Source organism: Epinephelus lanceolatus, chromosome 23 (genome assembly GCF_041903045.1).
Source record: "Epinephelus lanceolatus isolate andai-2023 chromosome 23, ASM4190304v1, whole genome shotgun sequence".
Taxonomy (NCBI): domain Eukaryota; kingdom Metazoa; phylum Chordata; class Actinopteri; order Perciformes; family Serranidae; genus Epinephelus; species Epinephelus lanceolatus.
In genome coordinates, this window is record NC_135756.1 from 7,688,000 (window position 1) to 7,707,235 (window position 19,236).

The 19,236-nt window shown below is 42.4% G+C and overlaps 1 protein-coding gene across 2 annotated transcripts in view; it reads right to left on the reverse strand.

Moving 5' to 3' along the window:
• The window catches only part of itfg2 (integrin alpha FG-GAP repeat containing 2), a 52,339-nt gene extending 33,103 nt beyond the window's left edge, over positions 1-19,236 (reverse strand). Inside the window, exons 1-12 of one of the 2 annotated variants that reach the window (XM_033614534.2) lie at positions 18,820-19,235; positions 18,330-18,425; positions 18,205-18,246; positions 17,939-18,116; positions 17,711-17,850; positions 17,336-17,484; positions 17,154-17,248; positions 16,997-17,050; positions 10,431-10,522; positions 9,483-9,600; positions 6,493-6,666; positions 335-467 (exon numbers count right to left, since the gene is read on the reverse strand). In XM_033614534.2, coding sequence (XP_033470425.1) covers positions 400-467; positions 6,493-6,666; positions 9,483-9,600; positions 10,431-10,522; positions 16,997-17,050; positions 17,154-17,248; positions 17,336-17,484; positions 17,711-17,850; positions 17,939-18,116; positions 18,205-18,246; positions 18,330-18,425; positions 18,820-18,915 — 1,302 coding nt within the window. In that variant the 5' untranslated portion in view covers positions 18,916-19,235 and the 3' untranslated portion in view covers positions 335-399. Of the gene's footprint in view, positions 1-334; positions 468-6,492; positions 6,667-9,482; positions 9,601-10,430; positions 10,523-16,996; positions 17,051-17,153; positions 17,249-17,335; positions 17,485-17,710; positions 17,851-17,938; positions 18,117-18,204; positions 18,247-18,329; positions 18,426-18,819 lie in introns of those variants that run through there. The other variant, XM_033614536.2, reaches the window with a different exon arrangement.

The window sequence follows — 19,236 nt, forward strand, 5'->3', positions numbered from 1 at the left end:
CAACAGACTACACAGGATGACGAGGAGGAAGGCATTCATTTCTACGTCTGATGTGTTTCAACAGCATGTCAGCACTAAGTGACAGCAGCATAATGCCACAGCTGATCCTCCTCACTCACACATTCGCACGTCCTCACCGGTGAAAACAGAAGGTTAAACAGTATGTTATTTCCCCTGCATTGTGCCTCACGCTCTCCTCGCCCAGCCTCGTTGGGCGGACAGAATATCAATGACAGAGGCGGTGTGTACACGTGAGATTATAGAGCAGATCAGAAACCTGAACCCGACGCGTCTGTCTGCAGGAAACACAAATAACAAGGCCAGCAACACAGGAGACAGATATTCAGTGTTTATTATCAGAGTATTTACAGTCAGGGGGGAAACAGAGACAGCAGTGTGTTAACTCTGTGAATCCTTGTAGAGAACATTTGCCACCAGTGCTCTGACTGCTGCTGGGTCCTCAGTATCTGTGGAGGGAAAACACAAACGTGGAAATGACAGTTGACACCAGACACTCAAGGAGCATGTTTACAAAAAACAGAAAACGTTGGCGTTGTTAAGTTTCTGCAAACCACAGATATTTTACATTTGTTCGATTTGTGCGTATCACAATAACGTTTCTACAGTTACGTAGTTCTGATTACATGAATATGAGCTGAGTTTGTCATTGGGAGGTGGAGGGGATTTCGATGGCCTGAGACCAAGATGAGATGGCTTCCAAGCTGCAGACCACTGCTAGAGACCTACAAACAACGAAACGAGAGATGTCACGGCATTTCTAGTGGCAACTGTGCCACCAACACTGGGTATATTAAGTTAAACATGATCTTTTCCCAACTGTAACTAATGGAGCTTTGACATCAGGGACCCAGGCCCAGGTCTGAGTACACTTCACCCCAAAGTCCAGTTTGTTTGATTATTGTGAGTGCTGTGTACAATACCAGGGCATGATATGCCGATCGGTGTCCGAATCCACTTGAAAATGTGGTCCAGAGTGCGGTTAATGAGTCCTTAGGCTAGGTACCCATCAGGTGTGTACACCATCTGTACCAAATCATGGTAGTGGACTGCTACAAGGAGTTTAAACTGGTAATGTATCAGTCTCAGTTTAGTCTGCTGCAGATAGACCCAGATCGGGCTTCACTGCCGTCTTTGACGTGTAGTTGGAGCTGGGGTGTCGGCCTGTGGCGCCCTTTTCTACACTGTAGCACAACAAAAATGTCGCACAGATGATGACGCAGGTGTACTTAGGTACAGAACAACATTACTAATGTGGAAGCTGAGCAGCGGGGGAGTGGAATAGCGACTGACTCTTACTTAACATGTAAAAGCCTTGCGTGATTTTTGTGCCCAAATATAAGAACACGTTAATCACAGCATCGTTGAAAAATAAAGAAAAGTTTCAACATATCTGCTACATAGTGAAATACTAATATGACATATCTATGGTTTGCAGAAATGTACAATGCCAACATCTATTCTGACGACTGGGTTACATACAGTTATCCATGCGACAACGTACAAATGTTGCTTTGGCGCCAACAACACAGGAGGCACAACAATGGAGAGACAGAAAAACAAATGCAAGTTAAAGGTCCTGGCTAACGAGGTGAAGAGGCATTCCCTTAAAATCTTCAGGAAGAGAAATTGCACATGACAGAGGAAACCTGTATTTGGGTCAGTGCAGGGCATGACACTCCTTATAAGTGCTCTTCAGTTATCACCAACTCTCTCGTGACACTTAAAACTTCACTGTAACTGCGTGTGGCCATTAGCACCGATCTTTGTGAACTGAACTGTTTTTGCAATGAGGCTTCTTTGCATAGAAAGTTTGTGTATTACCAAATTTAAATATGTGCAAATCAGAAGGAGTTCAAGGTGCAGTGCAGTATATACAGTACAGTAAATCCATGTGCCTGACATAATAGAAACAGTATGTACAAACTGCAGAGTACAAAATACAATATAAACAAACACAATAGTTACCTTGTAAAATCACCAGGTTACCAGTGCAGGTGCCTTACGTAATGAAAACAGTGAGTACACATTGCACGGTACAAAGCACAATATAAACCTCACAATAATTATCATATAAAGTGACCAGGTTACTGATGCTGATGCCTTACATAATTAAAACACTAAGTACAACAATAAGATCTCTAGTCCACCTGCTCTTTGGGCCCAATGATGCAGGGGATCTGGGTAATTTTATACCCAGGGGGTCAAACTGATTTGGCTTTATGCACCATTGCGCAACTTTAATAAGAACAGACAGGGCCTCAGATCTAACGCTGTATCCACTTTGGATGCATTTCACTTTTTGCAAGTGCTTTGAGAATCAGACGGTTTATTTTTGTCTTTTTTGTGCAGGTTTAGCGGCCGCAAAAGCTTTATAATCCTTTTGAAAAAGTCCACTAGCTGCTAGGCTAATTTATACAATGTAAAATGCCATAGGCTTGTGCTAAAAACATTAGCATGTTGTATTTGTTTGGAAAACGTGTTTAGTATAAGACAGTTGTTTTGTCAGTGAACCTTGTGAGCTGTAATGGAGCTGAATTTTGAAACGTTACCTTTGTTAAATGTTGCTGTTGTCCCTGGCTTCATATGAGTAGAGGGAAAAGTCTGCTAGCTGCTAGGCTAATTATACAATGTAAAATGCCATTGGCTTGTGCTAAAAACATTAGCATGTTGTATTTGTGGGGAAAATGTGTCCAGATAAAGACAAGTGTTTGTCTGTGAATGCTGCGAGTTATAGTGAAGCTGATTTGAAATTGTCTCTATTAAGCCATGTTTAATGTGTGTTTAACATGTGTTTAATGTGTGATTTAAATCAACTAAACTTAACAGCACTTCACAGAAACCTCCGCCACCAACTAGTGTTTTGGAGGTGTAACTGCAGAGTGACACAGACACACCACCGCACAAGTATAAATGCTCACAATGGCGTAGGCCACGTGCGTAGGCTACGGCACTGACTCTGCGTAGAGCTGATGCGAGTAGCTGAGTATAAATCCCACTTAACTAATGATTAAATGTAGGAGGCTCTGTCAGGGTTGCTGACAGATGACAGGGTGAAGCAGCAAACACCTACTGTACAGTTTTCCTTTTATTTATTCATGTCTTTTTCAATTTTTATTTCATTCTTTTAACTTTTAACTTGACTTAAGCTTGCCTCTTTAAATTTTTAATGTTTGCTGTTCTGTGTATTTCATGGCTATTTATTTTAGTAAAGCTGCTTTTGAAATGAAATGCACCTCAAGCTATTTTTGAAGGCACACCATGCAAAGCCAAATATTCCCTCCTCCACACTCTACATATCAGACACATGTTTACACTTTTATTTGTCTGCAGTTGTCTCACTTCTCCCCCTGCAATCCCTCCTCCTCTGTTTCCTCGTCCCTAGGCTGCTACATCAGACATTTTCCACACTGGGTTAGGTAACAAGCCTGCGAAATCCTAGTCAAAAGAAACACAACAGGCCCAGAGGTTGAATTATTAACAGAGGCAGCAGGAAGCTGTGCTAACACCACCACCAGGCTTCAGGAAAATCAGCTGGAACCTGCATTTTTATCTGCAAACATAATGCTCCAGCAAGTCTTGCAAACCATGTGTTTGTGTGTCATCATCATTATTTTCCCCCTCAATAAAAAGGTTTACACTTGTTTCACAAAGTTTTTCTGACATGATTTGGTTGACTAGCTGGTCATCCATGCAGAGCAAAAAGACTAATTTGTTATTTAATTAGATTTATCCTCCTCTAAATATACGACACACAGGGAGGCTGAGAATGCCCGAGAGTGGAGGCGAGATTAATGCTTTAGCACAAGGAAATTAACAGGAAATAAATAACCATTGTGTGCATCCTCAATGATTAACCAAGTTATTGACTTGGTTAAACATCGTGTTTGTCAGGAGGATTATGTTTGGAAGGAAACTGGACGGCAGAGACACAATTTTCCTGGAGAAGGGAGGGGAGAAAAAAAAAACATGTCAGAGAGCAGCATCCTCGGCTGCTGTGGTCTGTGTGTTTGTGGATTACAGCCCCTCTATAAATACTTCTTCTTTTCAGCACAGTTGACTGACAGGCTACAGATTTACTAACCTTCAGATATAGAAATGAAAATATTGGATTTCATGCTTCCTGAATGAATTTCCTCCCTGACCTCTTCCTGTGTGTGTGTGTGTGTGTGTGTGTGTGTGTGTGTGTGTGTGTAGATGTGTTAATTTGTTATGGAGAAGCCAGACAATGGGCCTCATGCAGCAAAAGTTAAGTAACGTTATTAGCACAAGCCTATGGAATTTTACATTGTATAAATTAGCCTAGCAGCTAGCAGACTTTTCCTCGTCTCATATGAAGCCAGGGACAACAGCAACATTTAACAAAGGTAACATTACAAAATTCAGCTCCATTACAACTCACAAGGTTCACTGACAAAACAACTGTCTTATACTAAACACGTTTTCCAAACAAATACAACATGCAAACGTTATTAGTACAAGCCTATGGAATTTTACATTGTATAAATTAGCCTAGCAGCTAGCAGACTTTTCCTCGTCTCATATGAAGCCAGGGACAACAGCAGCATTTAACAAAGGTAACATTACAAAATTTGGCTCCATTACAACTCACAAGGTTCACTGACAAAACAACTGTCTTATACTAAACACGTTTTCCAAACAAATACAACATGCTAACGTTATTAGCACAAGCCCATGGCATTTTACATTGTATAAATTAGCCTAGCAGCTAGCAGACTTTTCCTCGTCTCATATGAAGCCAGGGACAACAGCAACATTTAACAAACGTAACGTTACAAAATTCGGCTCCATTACAACTCACAAGGTTCACTGACAAAACAACTGTCTTATACTAAACATGTTTTCCAAACAAATACAACATGCTAATGTTATTAGCACAAGCCTATGGCATTTTACATTGTATGAATTAGCCTAGCAGCTAGCAGACTTTTCCTCGTCTCATATAAAGCCAGGGAGAACAGCAACATTTAACAAAAATAACGTTACAAAATTCAGCTCCATTACAACTCACAAGGTTCACTGACAAAACAACTGTCTAAGGGAAATGGTTTCAGCTTATAGAAATAGGCAGGAGGTCTGCGTCACCGTGACGTGTAGTTACATTTCTGGGGAGGTGCACGTCACGCCATGGCGTAGGTTATGGTAGCGCAGAGCCGCCTACAACATAGCTACGGCATCAATTTGGTGCAGAAGTATAAAATCCGCTTTATTCGTACGAGTGTTACAAGTCAGATTCACCAAACTCTCCTAATTGCACAAACCTGTAATAAATAGGGGTGGGAGAAAAAATCAATACAGTATTCACAGTATAGCCATATTTTGTGTGACGATATTGTATCGATACACTGACACCAAGTGTCAACCTTTTATTGTATACATCATTCATTTTGCAAATACACATTTTGATACAACTTATGGTTTGAGAATAATTAAGCAATTGCTTTTTCTGTTTTTTGCTCCTGGTGAGGTCAACAGAGGTCTCAGTCAGCGACAGGAAGTTCATCAAAACAAAGATGGTGGGATCAGACAAAGAAATCAGAAACAGGCCATCAGCGTTTAAATAAAATGTCTGGACTTATTTTTGGATTTTTTTAACACAGAAGGGAAGAAGGACTTGGATATGACACATATGATTTGCAAGCAGTGTCATATGAGAATAAACTGGGAATACTACGAACGTGAGAGCTCACCTCACACTCCACCATTCAGAGGTCGCGTTAGCCATTGATGGCCAAGCTAGTGCTAAACCTGTTCCACCGTAAAATCAGCCAACAATGGACATACTTTGTTAAAAAATACTACCATCCAACTCTGAAAGAGCGAAGAAAAATAACACAGTCCATCACCGACTTCATGTGCAAAGATCTGCGTTCATACAGCGCTGTTGAAAATGAGCCTCCTGCTTATGAGGAAGTGCATGTTTGTGACGTGATCATAACCACCAAGGAGGTCTTAAAGAGACAGGCGCTAAAACAGACAGAGGGTGAATACAGATGTTCCACCACAGACAGTAAGAGGAAAATAAATGTTTTTTTGACCATTAAAGCATGTAATCATGTTCCAGTAGAAACCTAAAGTACAAGCATAAACATTTTTATGAGCATAATAGGTCCCCTTTAAACCACTCATACATGCCTTTGTAAGAATCCATCTGTACGTACGAGCTGTTCCGGCATGACGCCATTAAACTTGCTAGCGAGCAGGATCTTGTTAGCAGTAAAATCTGTCATGTGGGGAATCATTTTTATTCTTCCCTCCTCTTTAGCATTCAGGTCAGAGTCTTGTTACAGCTGGATGGCAAACAACTTGACTACAAACAGTCACAGGTGGTCTCTTGTCCAATTACATAAATGAACAGAGGAGATGTCGGGTTGAGTTTGATGAATGGAGCTCTAATCTGAGCTGAATCAGCCTCCTAATTACTGTCAGCTCACGGGTTGCTGGTGTACTTACCGACTCCCAGCGCCTTCAGGTGGCTCTTAAACTCGGGTTTCTCCTCCAGGACCCGTAACATGTTGGTGGACTCCATGCGCTCCAGCTGCACCTTCCAGTAGATGTAGATTTTGTGGTTGAAGCTCACGTACACCAGACAGGGGCTGTTCTTACCTTCCTTACATGTGTACTGACCTGCAACCACACACACACCAAAACACACTCAAACTACACATTTTATAGGCGCTATTTCTTTATTTTCCTCAATATTTGGCGGGCAGTGCTGTCATAAAGCGTGTCATGTGAATCCTAATGAACACATCAGCAACCCTCTGCTGCTGCCTGGCTACTAATATGCGTCTGTGAGGGGGAGACAAACAGAGAAAACAATCTAATCTGCCTTAATGATCAGCAGAGAGCAGAGTGGACACACACACATGCACACACTCACGCACACACGCATGCATGCATGCACGTACACACAGAAATCAGGCAGATCAAACAAAGCCTCTGTCTCTAATCCACTTACTTCTCTACATGTCATATTAGCTCCCTCAAATAAACTGAGGCTTGTTCAAACACTGCACAAAGATTTTAAAAGGACACACAGAGCCGAGAAAGCAGGAGGAAGAGCAACAAAACCCAAAGCTCAACGCTGCCACCTACTGGTGTCAGATGATGCTTGAAATTCTAGCCTCATATTTACTCACACCATCCAAAGCAGAGGTTGGGAACATCTGCTTCTTAAGTACAAGAGGTGAGCAGAGAGGAGAAAATCTGACCTGATATACAAAACCATTTAGGGGTCAAGTAGGCAAACCAACGGCTGTTCAAACAATAGATTGTCTCAGATGTTTTGATCAAGGTGGAGGTCTTGCCTCCCTAAATGTAGTACTAAATGTTACAGATCCTCCTTTGTCCCGTCTGCTATCTCTTATCTTAATTAGCAGTGACACCTTATTGTCCATGATTTATCCCTGACATTTTGTGAGTCTGGATTCTGGGTGTTAGGTATTGTACAGCCTGTTTTGTTGTACTAATGACTACTGTCTGTATCCCAAATTGTTCCCCTTACCATACCTTGATACGGATCCCACTGCTTTTCTTGGCAAGTCCAACTCTACTGTGCTGTGATTGGCTAGCACCTGCCCTAACCATGACCCCTCTACCCTAACCCTAACCATTTCACACACAGCAACAACAAGCATGGATTGAAACAAGTTGCTACGGGCGCCATGGTGAATGAGTTAAAGGGAAATGTCGGTTTATTTCAACCTGTCTCCTATTGTCCTAAATTTGGTCCACGTGACTAGTGACATAAAAATAATAGTTAGCATGTTAGCCGTTAGCCTAGATACAGCCGGGGCGCATAGTAGCGTCAGACCTGTTAAAACGTAAGTGAACGGGCAACCTTCAAGTGCAAAGTTAGTCCACTAAACAAGCTTTTTTTCCACAAAGACCGCCTCATATCGTTAGGATAAATGTCAGAGAACATCTAGAAAACAACATGTAAACATGTTGTCTTGCCTTACCGGTGTGCTGCCATGTTTGTTTACCATTTAGCTCTGCTTTCCAAAGCGCGGCTGAAATATCGCGAGAACAAGCAGCAATCTCATAGCGTTCCTGAAATTTCGGCCTGAACAAGCAGCAACAGCTGGAAGGCAGAACCGGACAGTAGCCTGAAAAGTTCATTCATTTATTTTATGAAAGATTTATAGAATAATGGCTGACTTTTTGCCAGACTTCGACATTGTGGAGGAGGAATTTGATTTTGCAGAGTTTGATGGCCGCCCTTATTTATTTGAGCCAGAATACACTGACGAAGAGCTTCGTGAAATTGAAGAACGGAGGAGGAGAGAGAGAGAGTGGCGCAACAGGTAGAGGAAGAGAGCGTAGCTCTGGAGATTGGTGGTGTACCTGTGAATGCTGTGCCCCAGTGCCTACAGAAGAGGAATGTCTCTGTTGCAAGGAATGGGACCGGTTGCAGCCTTTTTTTCAAGGTCTGGATGTGACCGAGGAGGAGACACCTCCACCTGAAGTAACGTTAGTATCCAGCTGGGCTTTATCTAGAGCTCGCGAGATTTCAGGCACGGTATGAGATTGCTGCTTGTTCTCGCGATATTTCGGCCGTGCTTTGGAAAGCAGAGCTAGATGGTAAACAAACATGGCAGCACACCGGTAAGGTAAGACAACACGTTTACATGTTGTTTTCTAGATGTTCTCTGACATTTATCCTAACGATATGAGGCGGTCTTTGTGGAAAAAAAGCTTGTTTAGTGGACTAACTTTGCACTTGAAGGTTGCCTGTTCACTTACGTTTTAACAGGTATGACGCTACTATGCGCCCCGGCTGTATCTAGGCTAACGGCTAACATGCTAACTATTATTTTTATGTCACTAGTCACGTGAACCAAATTTAGGACGATAGGAGACAGCTTGAAATAAACCGAAATTTCCCTTTAAGTCTAAAAAGGGGAGCGACTTCAGTGCTGTGGATTTAGCGGTGTCTTTTGGTCTGGGCCTCCGAAAGTACTAAGTTTTGAGCTCTCAGCTCTGGACTTTTCAGAGACTTTTAGCGACTTGCTGCTCAGAGTATACTTGGTCAAATCATGGTCAGCACTGTGTGACACAGCGGGAGGAGCAGAGAAGTGACAACAACTAAATCTTTTTTTGTGTTTTCCAAGAGAAAGAAGAAAGGTTATGCAGTGAGATTTCTTTTTTAGCTTTTTGCCTTTGATGACAGGACAGTTTAAAGCATGAAATGGGTAGAGAGGAGGGTCGACATGCAGCAAAGGAGCTGGAATTGAACCCGTGGCTGCTGTGACAAGGACACTGCCTTTGTACATGGGGCGCCCGCTCCACCCACTAAGCTACTGGGTGCCCCACATAGTAGTTTTTTGATGATTTACTTCTTCATCAAGAATATCATTATCACAAAAATCCCCAGAAATACTGTGAAATTATTGACAAATATGACGCCCACCCCATGGGTCAAGTGAGAGGTCCCTCACCGGCACAGAAGGCGTTGACGTTCTCATCAAACTGGAACCGCACGACAGTCCGGTTGTGGTCGATGATGTAGGTTTGACCGTCCCAGGCGCACGCTACCACCTCCTCTCTGCCGTCTCCCTGGAGGCAAACACACACAAAATGACAAGGCAATTAATCGATAAGTATTTTTTTAACTGATCAGCTGTTAAAGAGAAAATTAACACCAGGCTGAAAAGTTTAACTGCCCTCTGGTACTGAAAGTTTCAAATCTCTGGGTGTAGTCAGGTCAGGTGCGTGCTAATTTGCACATGTAACCACACGCCGTAGTAATGTCACGGCGCCCTTGAGGCATTACAAACATTACTATTCTACTATGGAGATGGCTTATGTGGCATATGTCATAAGACAGACACGAGGCCACAGTGACCTTGGACCACCAAATTCTAATCAGTTGTCCAAGTGGACGTTTGTGCCAAATTTGGAGAAATTCCCCCAAGGAATTCTTGAGATATTGCGGAGGCATGGATGGATGGATGGATGGACGGATGGACGGATGGACAACCCAAAAACATAATGCCTCCGACACGGACGTATAAAAATCTTGTTACTGTTGACAGGGTCGAGCTAACAAAGAATGTCGAGTTAAAGCTTTTTTTCCTCACCCTCCAATGAGGCTGCTGCCTTCAATGTGAACAAATGGCCTGTATTTAAAAGAAACTATTTCAGTTTAATGATTTTAAGCTAACTGCAGAACGTCCTGAAGAAGATGAGAAGTTAAATCAGCAAAACAAGATTTCCAGCTGCTGTTTTTTAATTTTTAAAGTCATTTATAAAGTAAAAATGCACAACTCCTGACATATAAAGATATACAACTTTTATCTGTTTTGTATACTTTCAATCAAATATGATTGGACAAATCCAACAATTTAAAAAAATTAATTTAGCTTTACAGTAAGACACAAACTCACAGTGACGTCGAGCTTCTGCAGCGCAAACAGCTGATGATCCACCTGGACGGACCACAACAGCTGCTCTGAGCTGTCCATCAACTTCAGGGTCCCTGTGACATTTAAGGTAAAAGAGATGCAGGTATAATATTAAAGGACAGTTCTACCAGTTTACATGTGTCATTTCTATAAGAAGTAGAGCTGTAATTATTAATTGATTAGTTGTCAACTAATAAAAAAAATTAAAAACGTTCTGATTCCAGCTTAAATGTGAATTTCTGGTTTCTTTCCTCCTCTATGACAGTAAACTGAATATCTTTGGGATGTGGACAAAACAAGACATGTGAGGACGACATCTTGGGCTTCAGGAACACTGATTGACACTTTTCACCATTTTCTGACATTTCACAGACCCAACAACTAATCAGTGAATTCAGAAAATAAACAACAGATTAATCAACAATGAAAATAATCATTAGCTCTAGCCTTAATAAGAAATAAAGAACACATCAGCGCTCTCTAACAAATACTGACTCTCCGTCATGGCTCCTCTGCTGAATGAAATAAGTGAAGTGAAGGTTTTTGTGTCCATGTGTGGCTGACTTTTTGTTAAAAGCAAAACAGCAACAATGAAAAGCTAAACATCTTTTATAAGGAAGCAAAATGATTCCAACAAAAGGTCACAGTCGACTGAACACGACCTTGAGTTCAGTCCAAACATCTTCTCACGAACAAGGTGAGAAAACCAATTCATGACACTTTTACACTGTCATACCCTCGACAAGTAATCCCTGAAATGATGTTGAATAATTGAGTTATCGTTTCTCTTAAGGGAATACTTCACCACCTAATTGACCATTTTTAAATCAATTACTCACCCGGGGTTATGTTGAATTTGTGAGAAAAAAAGAACTGTTTTCAGCTGTATGCTCAGTACATAAACAGGGAACTGAACTAAAAGTAAAGCTCTTTTGCGTGACTTTGAGGAATCTGAACTAACCCTTGATAACACCAAAGTTGTGGATGGTATCAATGGATCCGTTCTGTAAAAAAAAAAAAAAAAGCATCGTGGAGCGTTGTTCCTGTGGGCTCCAGCAACACTAAACCCCTGAGCTTGCCTGAGAAGGACTAAATGCACAAAGCTGCTATTTTTAAATATCCCATGGAGAGAGACTCTCACTGCAGCCTGTTCTATTTTGTTCTGAAAATGTCGTTCTGTGGACGATAGACGAGGTGCAGACTGATAAAGGAGGAAATACAGTGAGTGCTGGACGGAGCAGTGAGTGACAACAACCCCGCCCACATTTAAGAGGACTGTTTGTGGTGGAAACACTAGGGTCTAGGTACCATGTCTGAAGGGTTACTGTTGGTTCCAAAGGTACCATACTGAAAGGCATCAAAGGCATCAAAGGCAAAAAGCTAAAAAAGAAATCTCACTGCATAACCTTTCTTCTTTCTCTTGGAAAACACAAAAAAAGATTTAGTTGTTGTCACTTCTCTGCTCCTCCCGCTGTGTCACACAGTGCTGACCATGATTTGACCAAGTATACTCTGAGCAGCAAGTCGCTAAAAGTCTCTGAAAAGTCCAGAGCTGAGAGCTCAAAACTTAGTACTTTCGGAGGCCCAGACCAAAAGACACCGCTAAATCCACAGCACTGAAGTCGCTCCCCTTTTTAGACTTAAAGGGAAATTTCGGTTTATTTCAACCTGTCTCCTATCGTCCTAAATTTGGTTCACGTGACTAGTGACATAAAAATAATAGTTAGCATGTTAGCCGTTAGCCTAGATACAGCCGGGGCGCATAGTAGCGTCATACCTGTTAAAACGTAAGTGAACGGGCAACCTTCAAGTACAAAGTTAGTCCACTAAACAAGCTTTTTTTCCACAAAGACCGCCTCATATCGTTAGGATAAATGTCAGAGAACATCTAGAAAACAACATGTAAACGTGTTGTCTTACCTTACCGGTGTGCTGCCATGTTTGTTTACCATTTAGCTCTGCTTTCCAAAGCACGGCCGAAATATCGCGAGAACAAGCAGCAATCTCATACCGTGCCTGAAATCTCGCGAGCTCTAGATAAAGCCCAGCTGGATACTAACGTTACTTCAGGTGGAGGTGTCTCCTCCTCGGTCACATCCAGACCTTGAAAAAAAGGCTGCAACCGGTCCCATTCCTTTGTTTGGTGGAAACGGGGCTAAACACAGTAGCTGATCAGCTCCTGTGTTCAGTGAGGTAAAATTACTGTCATTATTAATGGAGTGTGGCTTTAAAGAGAGCATAGATAAGTTTCACTTTCAGCTCAGTTCCTTGTCAGGAAGGGTTGTCTAGGAAGTACTGAGCATACGACAGGATAAATGAGACTTGGACTATACTGCACGAGTTTTGTGAGAGTTTGTTAACAGATGTTCTGATATAGTTTTTTTCTGTTGTTAAACATGGACCCCTCTTACTTCAATTCATCAAAAATTTTCTCTGTTTTTTGAGTCTTGGTTCACTGTGGAGGCATGAGAGAAAAACAAAGTTTACTAACTGATACACAAATGATGATTTGAGGGGTGAAATATGACTTTAATGTCTTTTTGGGATGTAATTCTAAACTTCTAATGGTTTTACAATTTCTTTTCTCTGTGTTGGCTCATCAAGATGTCACCAAGAGGGAGATTGTGAGTGTAAAATGTTGGCAGCCGGAAGCCTCAAGTGAAGATAATCCTACTAGATCCTCTCTTATTTAAATATTGATGGAGAGCAGTTTGCCAGTTATCTGCTGCTGCCAGGAAAATTCTCTACATTGGCTCTCTACAGTCATCGTCATACGGCAAAGGGTTTACCACATATACTATTACTATTACTCCAAACACAGCATGTGGAAAACAGGACACGTGGCTCTTACTAATCTATCTTTAATCTTACTATGACTAGCATAGGGTGCTTTCACATATCTTATATACACTGTTTGGACTTGGCTTAACTTATTGAGTTTTGAAGACTGTTACTCTGCATCGTCAGCACTACAGGGACCCACATGGGGGAAAACTGGGAGACTGATGACAAATTATGCAGCACTTTACTGTGCATTATGTGTTTATTTATCTTCTCTGGACACTTGAAAAACTCATCAATGTCTCTTTCCAGAAACCATGATGCAGTTACTCAATTTCAATTTCAATTTATTTGAAGAGGACAGTGCATATTATTGAACAATCGGTACAAATACATGACGTCATGTAAATATGCCGGATTTAGTTAGAAGCTAATTTCCATCCGTAATCCTCACATTAAAAGACAGACAGACATACCATAAATAACAGTTAATTCAAACATATAAAGTGCACAATAATATTAGCAGCAGTTATACAATAGATTCAACAAGGAGCAACAGTAGAGAACTGTATGAGACGGCTGATCAATGTTTCATTCATGGGTGCAGATTTGATGAGTCAATAGCCATCCTTTAAGCTGTTTTTTGAAAGTAGTGAGAGTGGGACTGTCTCTGATTGAGGTTGGGAGACCGAGTTTGTTGGAGGTGATGAGAGTGCGGACCGTGTGTGAAAATGACTGCGTCGTCCGCATACATCTGGACATTAAGGTCTGGGCACACATCTGGGAGGTCATTTATGTACAGTAAAAATAACAAAGGCACAAGGATCGAACCCTGAGGGACATCAACTGTTGTAGTGCAAAAAGGCAATTTGACCCCGTCGACAGTTACACATTGAGTTCTGCTTGACAGATATGATTTGAACCATTGCATGGTGTTATTAGAGAAGTTAAAAAACGTACCTGGTGGTCGACTGTGTCAAATGCCTTCTTAAAGTCAAGAAATACAGCACCAACAAATGCGGATTTATCCAACAGACACTTAATTTCCCTTTGCACCATTGATTATGGAAATAAAAAATTTGCTTTGGCCTTTCTCAAGGACTGTACACGTGAGTAAAATTTAGCCTATTAGTAGGCAGGCCCGATTTCAGGCAATGCTTAAGTAGTGAGTCTCTAGACCTTATCAAGTCCCTGCAATTTTAATCAAGCCATGGCAGAGCGTTATGTGTCCTGGCCCTACGCCTCCCTCTCCTGGTGAGAGGAGACATCGCATTTTTGATTTTATTGAAGAAGGAGTCACAGCTAGTTTCTAAGTTGTTTGATGAGAGGGTTTCCTCCCAATCAATGCTTTTTATGCCCTTACTGAGGTTTTGTAGCTGATTCTTCGGTATTACATTTATACAGGGGGAAGGGTGGGCTGTAGATGGTCTGGTAAACCTTGAGTTAGTGAGCACTCAAGATAATCCTTAGACCTTGTTGTGAGTAGTTTCATGTAGGAACTATTTGCTTTCTACTGAACTACACCCACCAACTGTATCACTGTGCAGAAGGAAGTGTGCATCTACTCATGAACGAGAGGCTCATGCTTGTGACAGTGTGAGACGTCCCTCTCCCCAGCAACTCTTTCCAGCTCCTCCTGGGGGACCCCAAGGTGTTCCCAGGCCAGATGAGATATGTAATCCCTCCAGTGTGTTCTGGGTCTGTCCCAGGGCCTCCTGCCAATGGGACATACCCAGAACACCTCTAACGGGAGGAGCCCAGGAGGATCCTGATCAGATGCCCGAACTAGAGCCCTGTGCGGGACTGTTTCTTCATCCCGCTCCTGCCCGCTCCCGCTGAATTTCTTACCATTACCGCCTGCAACTGCAACATGTGTATTACACTCCCGCCCGCTCCCGCAATGTGTATGTCCACTCCCACCCACACCTGCAAAACTCTGAGAATTTATGCCCGCACAATAATAGAGATCGATGATTTTGTGTCTTCTCCCATCCCGCAGGAGAAAACACGTCATTTTATAGGCTATTAATAAAGGGATTCATGGGGTTGTTTGTTTCGTTTCCCTGGTCTGCATGTCTTTTGACGCACTGGTCAGGAATAGCGCTCCTATTTCGTTGTTTTCATTTAGTTTTTAATGAAATAAAGGCTGTTTCATATTCTATTCTCCTCCTCTGTATTTTATTTATTTTTCTATCTTTATATAATCATGCAGTGATTGAGGTTAAGGCAGGCCTGGTGCCAGGATGAAGTTACTGAGGGGGTGGTTAAAAATTACGAGGGGGCAAATCTTTATTATGCAACATAGGTTCACAGTGAGTTATAAAGAGCGCGCAGCCGTGCGTAACTGGCACGCATAATGACAGCTTGTCGCCGGTCAAATACAATAAACTGCACGTCTTCTTTCATGTTTGTCTCATGACAGATGGCGCTTACAGACAGACAGGTGGAGCAAGCAGCAAATTGGTATGAAAGCTGGTTCAGGGCATATTTGTCCATTTATGAATAACACTTATGCATGTGCACCGAGATCCCACAGTGTTTTTTTTAGCCGCCTGTTCCCGCCCGCAGCAAAGTCCAAACCGCCCGCTCCCGCAATATTTGCATTGGGACTCAGTCCCAATGCAGCCCTCTAGCCCAAACCACCTCAACTGACCCCTTTAGACATGAAGGAGCAGCGGCTCTACTCCGAGCTCCCTCTGGATGTCTGAGCTCCTCACCCTATCTCTAAGGCTGGGCTCAGACACCTCACGGAGTAAATTTATTTCGGCTGCTTGTATCTGCGACCTCATTCTTTTGGTCACTTCCCAGAGCTCATGACCATAGGTGAGGGTTGGGGCGTAGATGGACCAGTAAATGGAAAGCTTTGCCTTCCAGCTCAGCTCCCTCTTCACCATGACGGTCCGACGCAGTGCCCCCAAACCACCAATCCATCTCACGCTCCATTCTACCCTCACTCATGAACAAGACCCCAAGATGCTTTAACTCCCTCACATGAGGCAGTAACTCACTCCCAACCCAGAGGGGGCAATCCACTGGCAGAGAGGGTAGTTCGGTAGAAAGAAAATAGTCCCTATATTAAACTGCTCACAACAAGGTCTGTGGATTATCTTGAGTAACCAGGTCATGATTTCTGGAAAGAGACATTGATGTTGAGTTTTTCAAATGTATTTTTTGGCTCATTGAGCGCTACAAGCTGAGTGTCATCTAGTTCCTTTATATTGGAGAGAAGGCAGACATCTCTACAGCTGGGCTACATTTGGGGTGAACTGTCCCTTTCATGTTGACACTCATAAGATAGATTTATTAGTAGTTTAGCTTTTGAATTGATGCAAAAAAAAAAATTTTTTAAGATATTTTTTGGGGCATTTTTTTAGGCTTTAATGAATAGGACAGACAAGCATGAAAGGGAGAGAGAAGAGAGTGGGAGTGACATGCAGCAAAGGGCCACAGGCTGGAGTCGAACCCGGGCCGTTGCGACAACAGCCTTGTACATGGGGCACCTGCTCTACCACTAAGCCACCGACGCCCCGAATTGATGCAAAAATTAAATCTATTTTGATCAAATCCAAGCACTCTCTGTTGAGTTCTTTAGTCTGAACCACAGTTCGATTGACATCTTTCATATCAGACAAACCAAATGAAACAGGCAATCTCACCAGTTCATTTCAACCAACACAAACATGTTGAGTGTGAAAGCACCGTTAATAAAATACACTTATCTTCTTGCCAAAATAAGATTTCAAATGTGTTTCAAACTCATGACTCACCATCTAAAGTACAGAGAGCAAACAGCCCACATTTAGAAGATTCCTCTTTAGAGCCTGATGAAAAAAACAGACATCAAAATGTATTATAAGGTTACACCTATTTTCCTTAAAGCGTACGTGTTGTGTAGTAAAGAAAAACCAACTGACTGTTTGGTACCTTTGCTGATGCTGCCGATAAGATGAGTGGAAACATTCTTGTTGTGTATCCGCCCAGTGGTCAGATGGAGAACTACATCTCTAGACGGTCCCTCACTGTGAGCAGAGAAATCAAAGCACATTTAATGTCATCGATCACAGTTTCTTGAGTTCATAACTTTTGTTTTGATACACAGTGTCTACCTCCCAGGAGTGGCGGGGGCATCTTCTCCAAAGCCGCTGGAGTCCTGTTGAGTCCAGGAACACAGCAGAATGGCGTAGCCACAACCCGGCTGGGACACCATCAGCTCTGGTAAACCCTCAGGACCTGGGTTCACCGACAAACTGTCCACCTGCAGCACAGACATCAGCGTTAAAGATATACTGTGCAGGGATTTCCTGAAAGACAATGTATAGACTCAAACAGAAGTGATCCCTCTCAATGTTCACTTGACCCACTAGAGGTGTGTGGGTGTATAGTATACCTTCAAACATCAAGCTTCCACTTTGTGTGATTACATAGTAAGGTTTCATTTCAGGGAATGGAATACTGACTAATGTGGCTGAGGCGAGGTGTACCTGCCCCTCCAGAAGCCATTTCTTCAGCAGAACCAGCTGACCAGATGCCAGGTCTGAACCATCAGACGGCTCCTCCCAACGGAAAGCTCGCACCACTCTGTCTGTGTAGCCGACCACCAGCTCACAGCGGCCATCTCCATCTACAGTACAGGCATGCACACGGACTGTAGTTAAAATCAAACAGCAAAACACACAGGATGCATATATATCATAGAAGAAAGTCTTTACCGATGTCACTGATGAGGATGACTTTGGTGTTTGCAGGAATATGTTGGGTGAAGAGGGGCCTCTGGTCATCAAACGACGTGAATTCATGCTGACTGGATGAATCAGATTTACTCGCAGAGGCAGCTGTCAGGTCAAAGAGGTGAAACCAGCCCTCGGCGCCAACACCCACCACAAAGTTCTGTAACACAGGGGAATTAAAAACAATATTTGGAACATCACCACCAAAATATTCATGACACGCTGCTGCTGATTATTTCACGACTTACCTTTCCTTTGTTGCAGACGTCTCCCACTGCAACACAGGTCAGCTGGAAAACCAAGACACAACATATGAGTGAGAGAAATAAATTCACTCTATAAACTCATGAGTGTTGTTGGTTTCTATACTGACCATGCCCACACAGGTTCTTGTGACCCAGGGTTTGGAGTCGTCATTCTTGTAGACGAGCAGCTTTCCGTTGGTGTCCCCCACGACCAGCTCATTCAACTGCAGTTAATGGAGACACACAGCACATGTACTTTGCTATAATATCAAGCAGATGTTATTGTTTTATGCCACCACCACCAAAGTATTTCAGCACTGAGACATAAAGCCGCTGCTGATATATCAGTGTGGCTCTAATGCATATTCTCTTGAATGCAAATTTTAGTGATACATTAATTACAGTCATTTATTTCACTCAGAAAAGTACAAATGATACAGCAGTAATAATAAATGTTGACATGAGCTTGCATGACCCAGAGGAGCTGCATATCTTTTACATTTTGCTTTTCCTACTCAGTTTGTACATTACTTTTGTTTTGTGACCTCCTTCGGGCAAATAAATCACGAACTGTGAAGAGAGAAACCTACAAGTTAAAAGTTAGCTTACTGAACTTACCGAGTCGTTGTCTGCATCTCCCAGACAGATAGCATGAGGAAACAGAGTTCCTGAAAAGTCCAAGCTGACACGCTGAACGTAGTTCAAGGACCGCATGGCGGCTAATGTTAGCTATATTTTAAAACCGCTAAGTCACCTTAAACATTTAGGCAGAGCTGTTCTGTTATTAGAGCAAAGATTGTTCGAGCTAGCTTAGCTAGCGTTAGCACTAGTGGGCTAAAGAGCTAAAATCAACGTTAGCTTCTCCGACACAGCGCGAGACAACATCACATCCTTCTTGTCTAACTGCTTCCTAAATTACTTAATTGTTAAATGACTTCAAGGCAGCTGTGTTGTGGCTAAATAGCGGTACAGTTGCTAGCTCATTTAACAAACGCGGCTCTTCCTGGTAAACAAAAGCACGTGAGCTTAGATAGT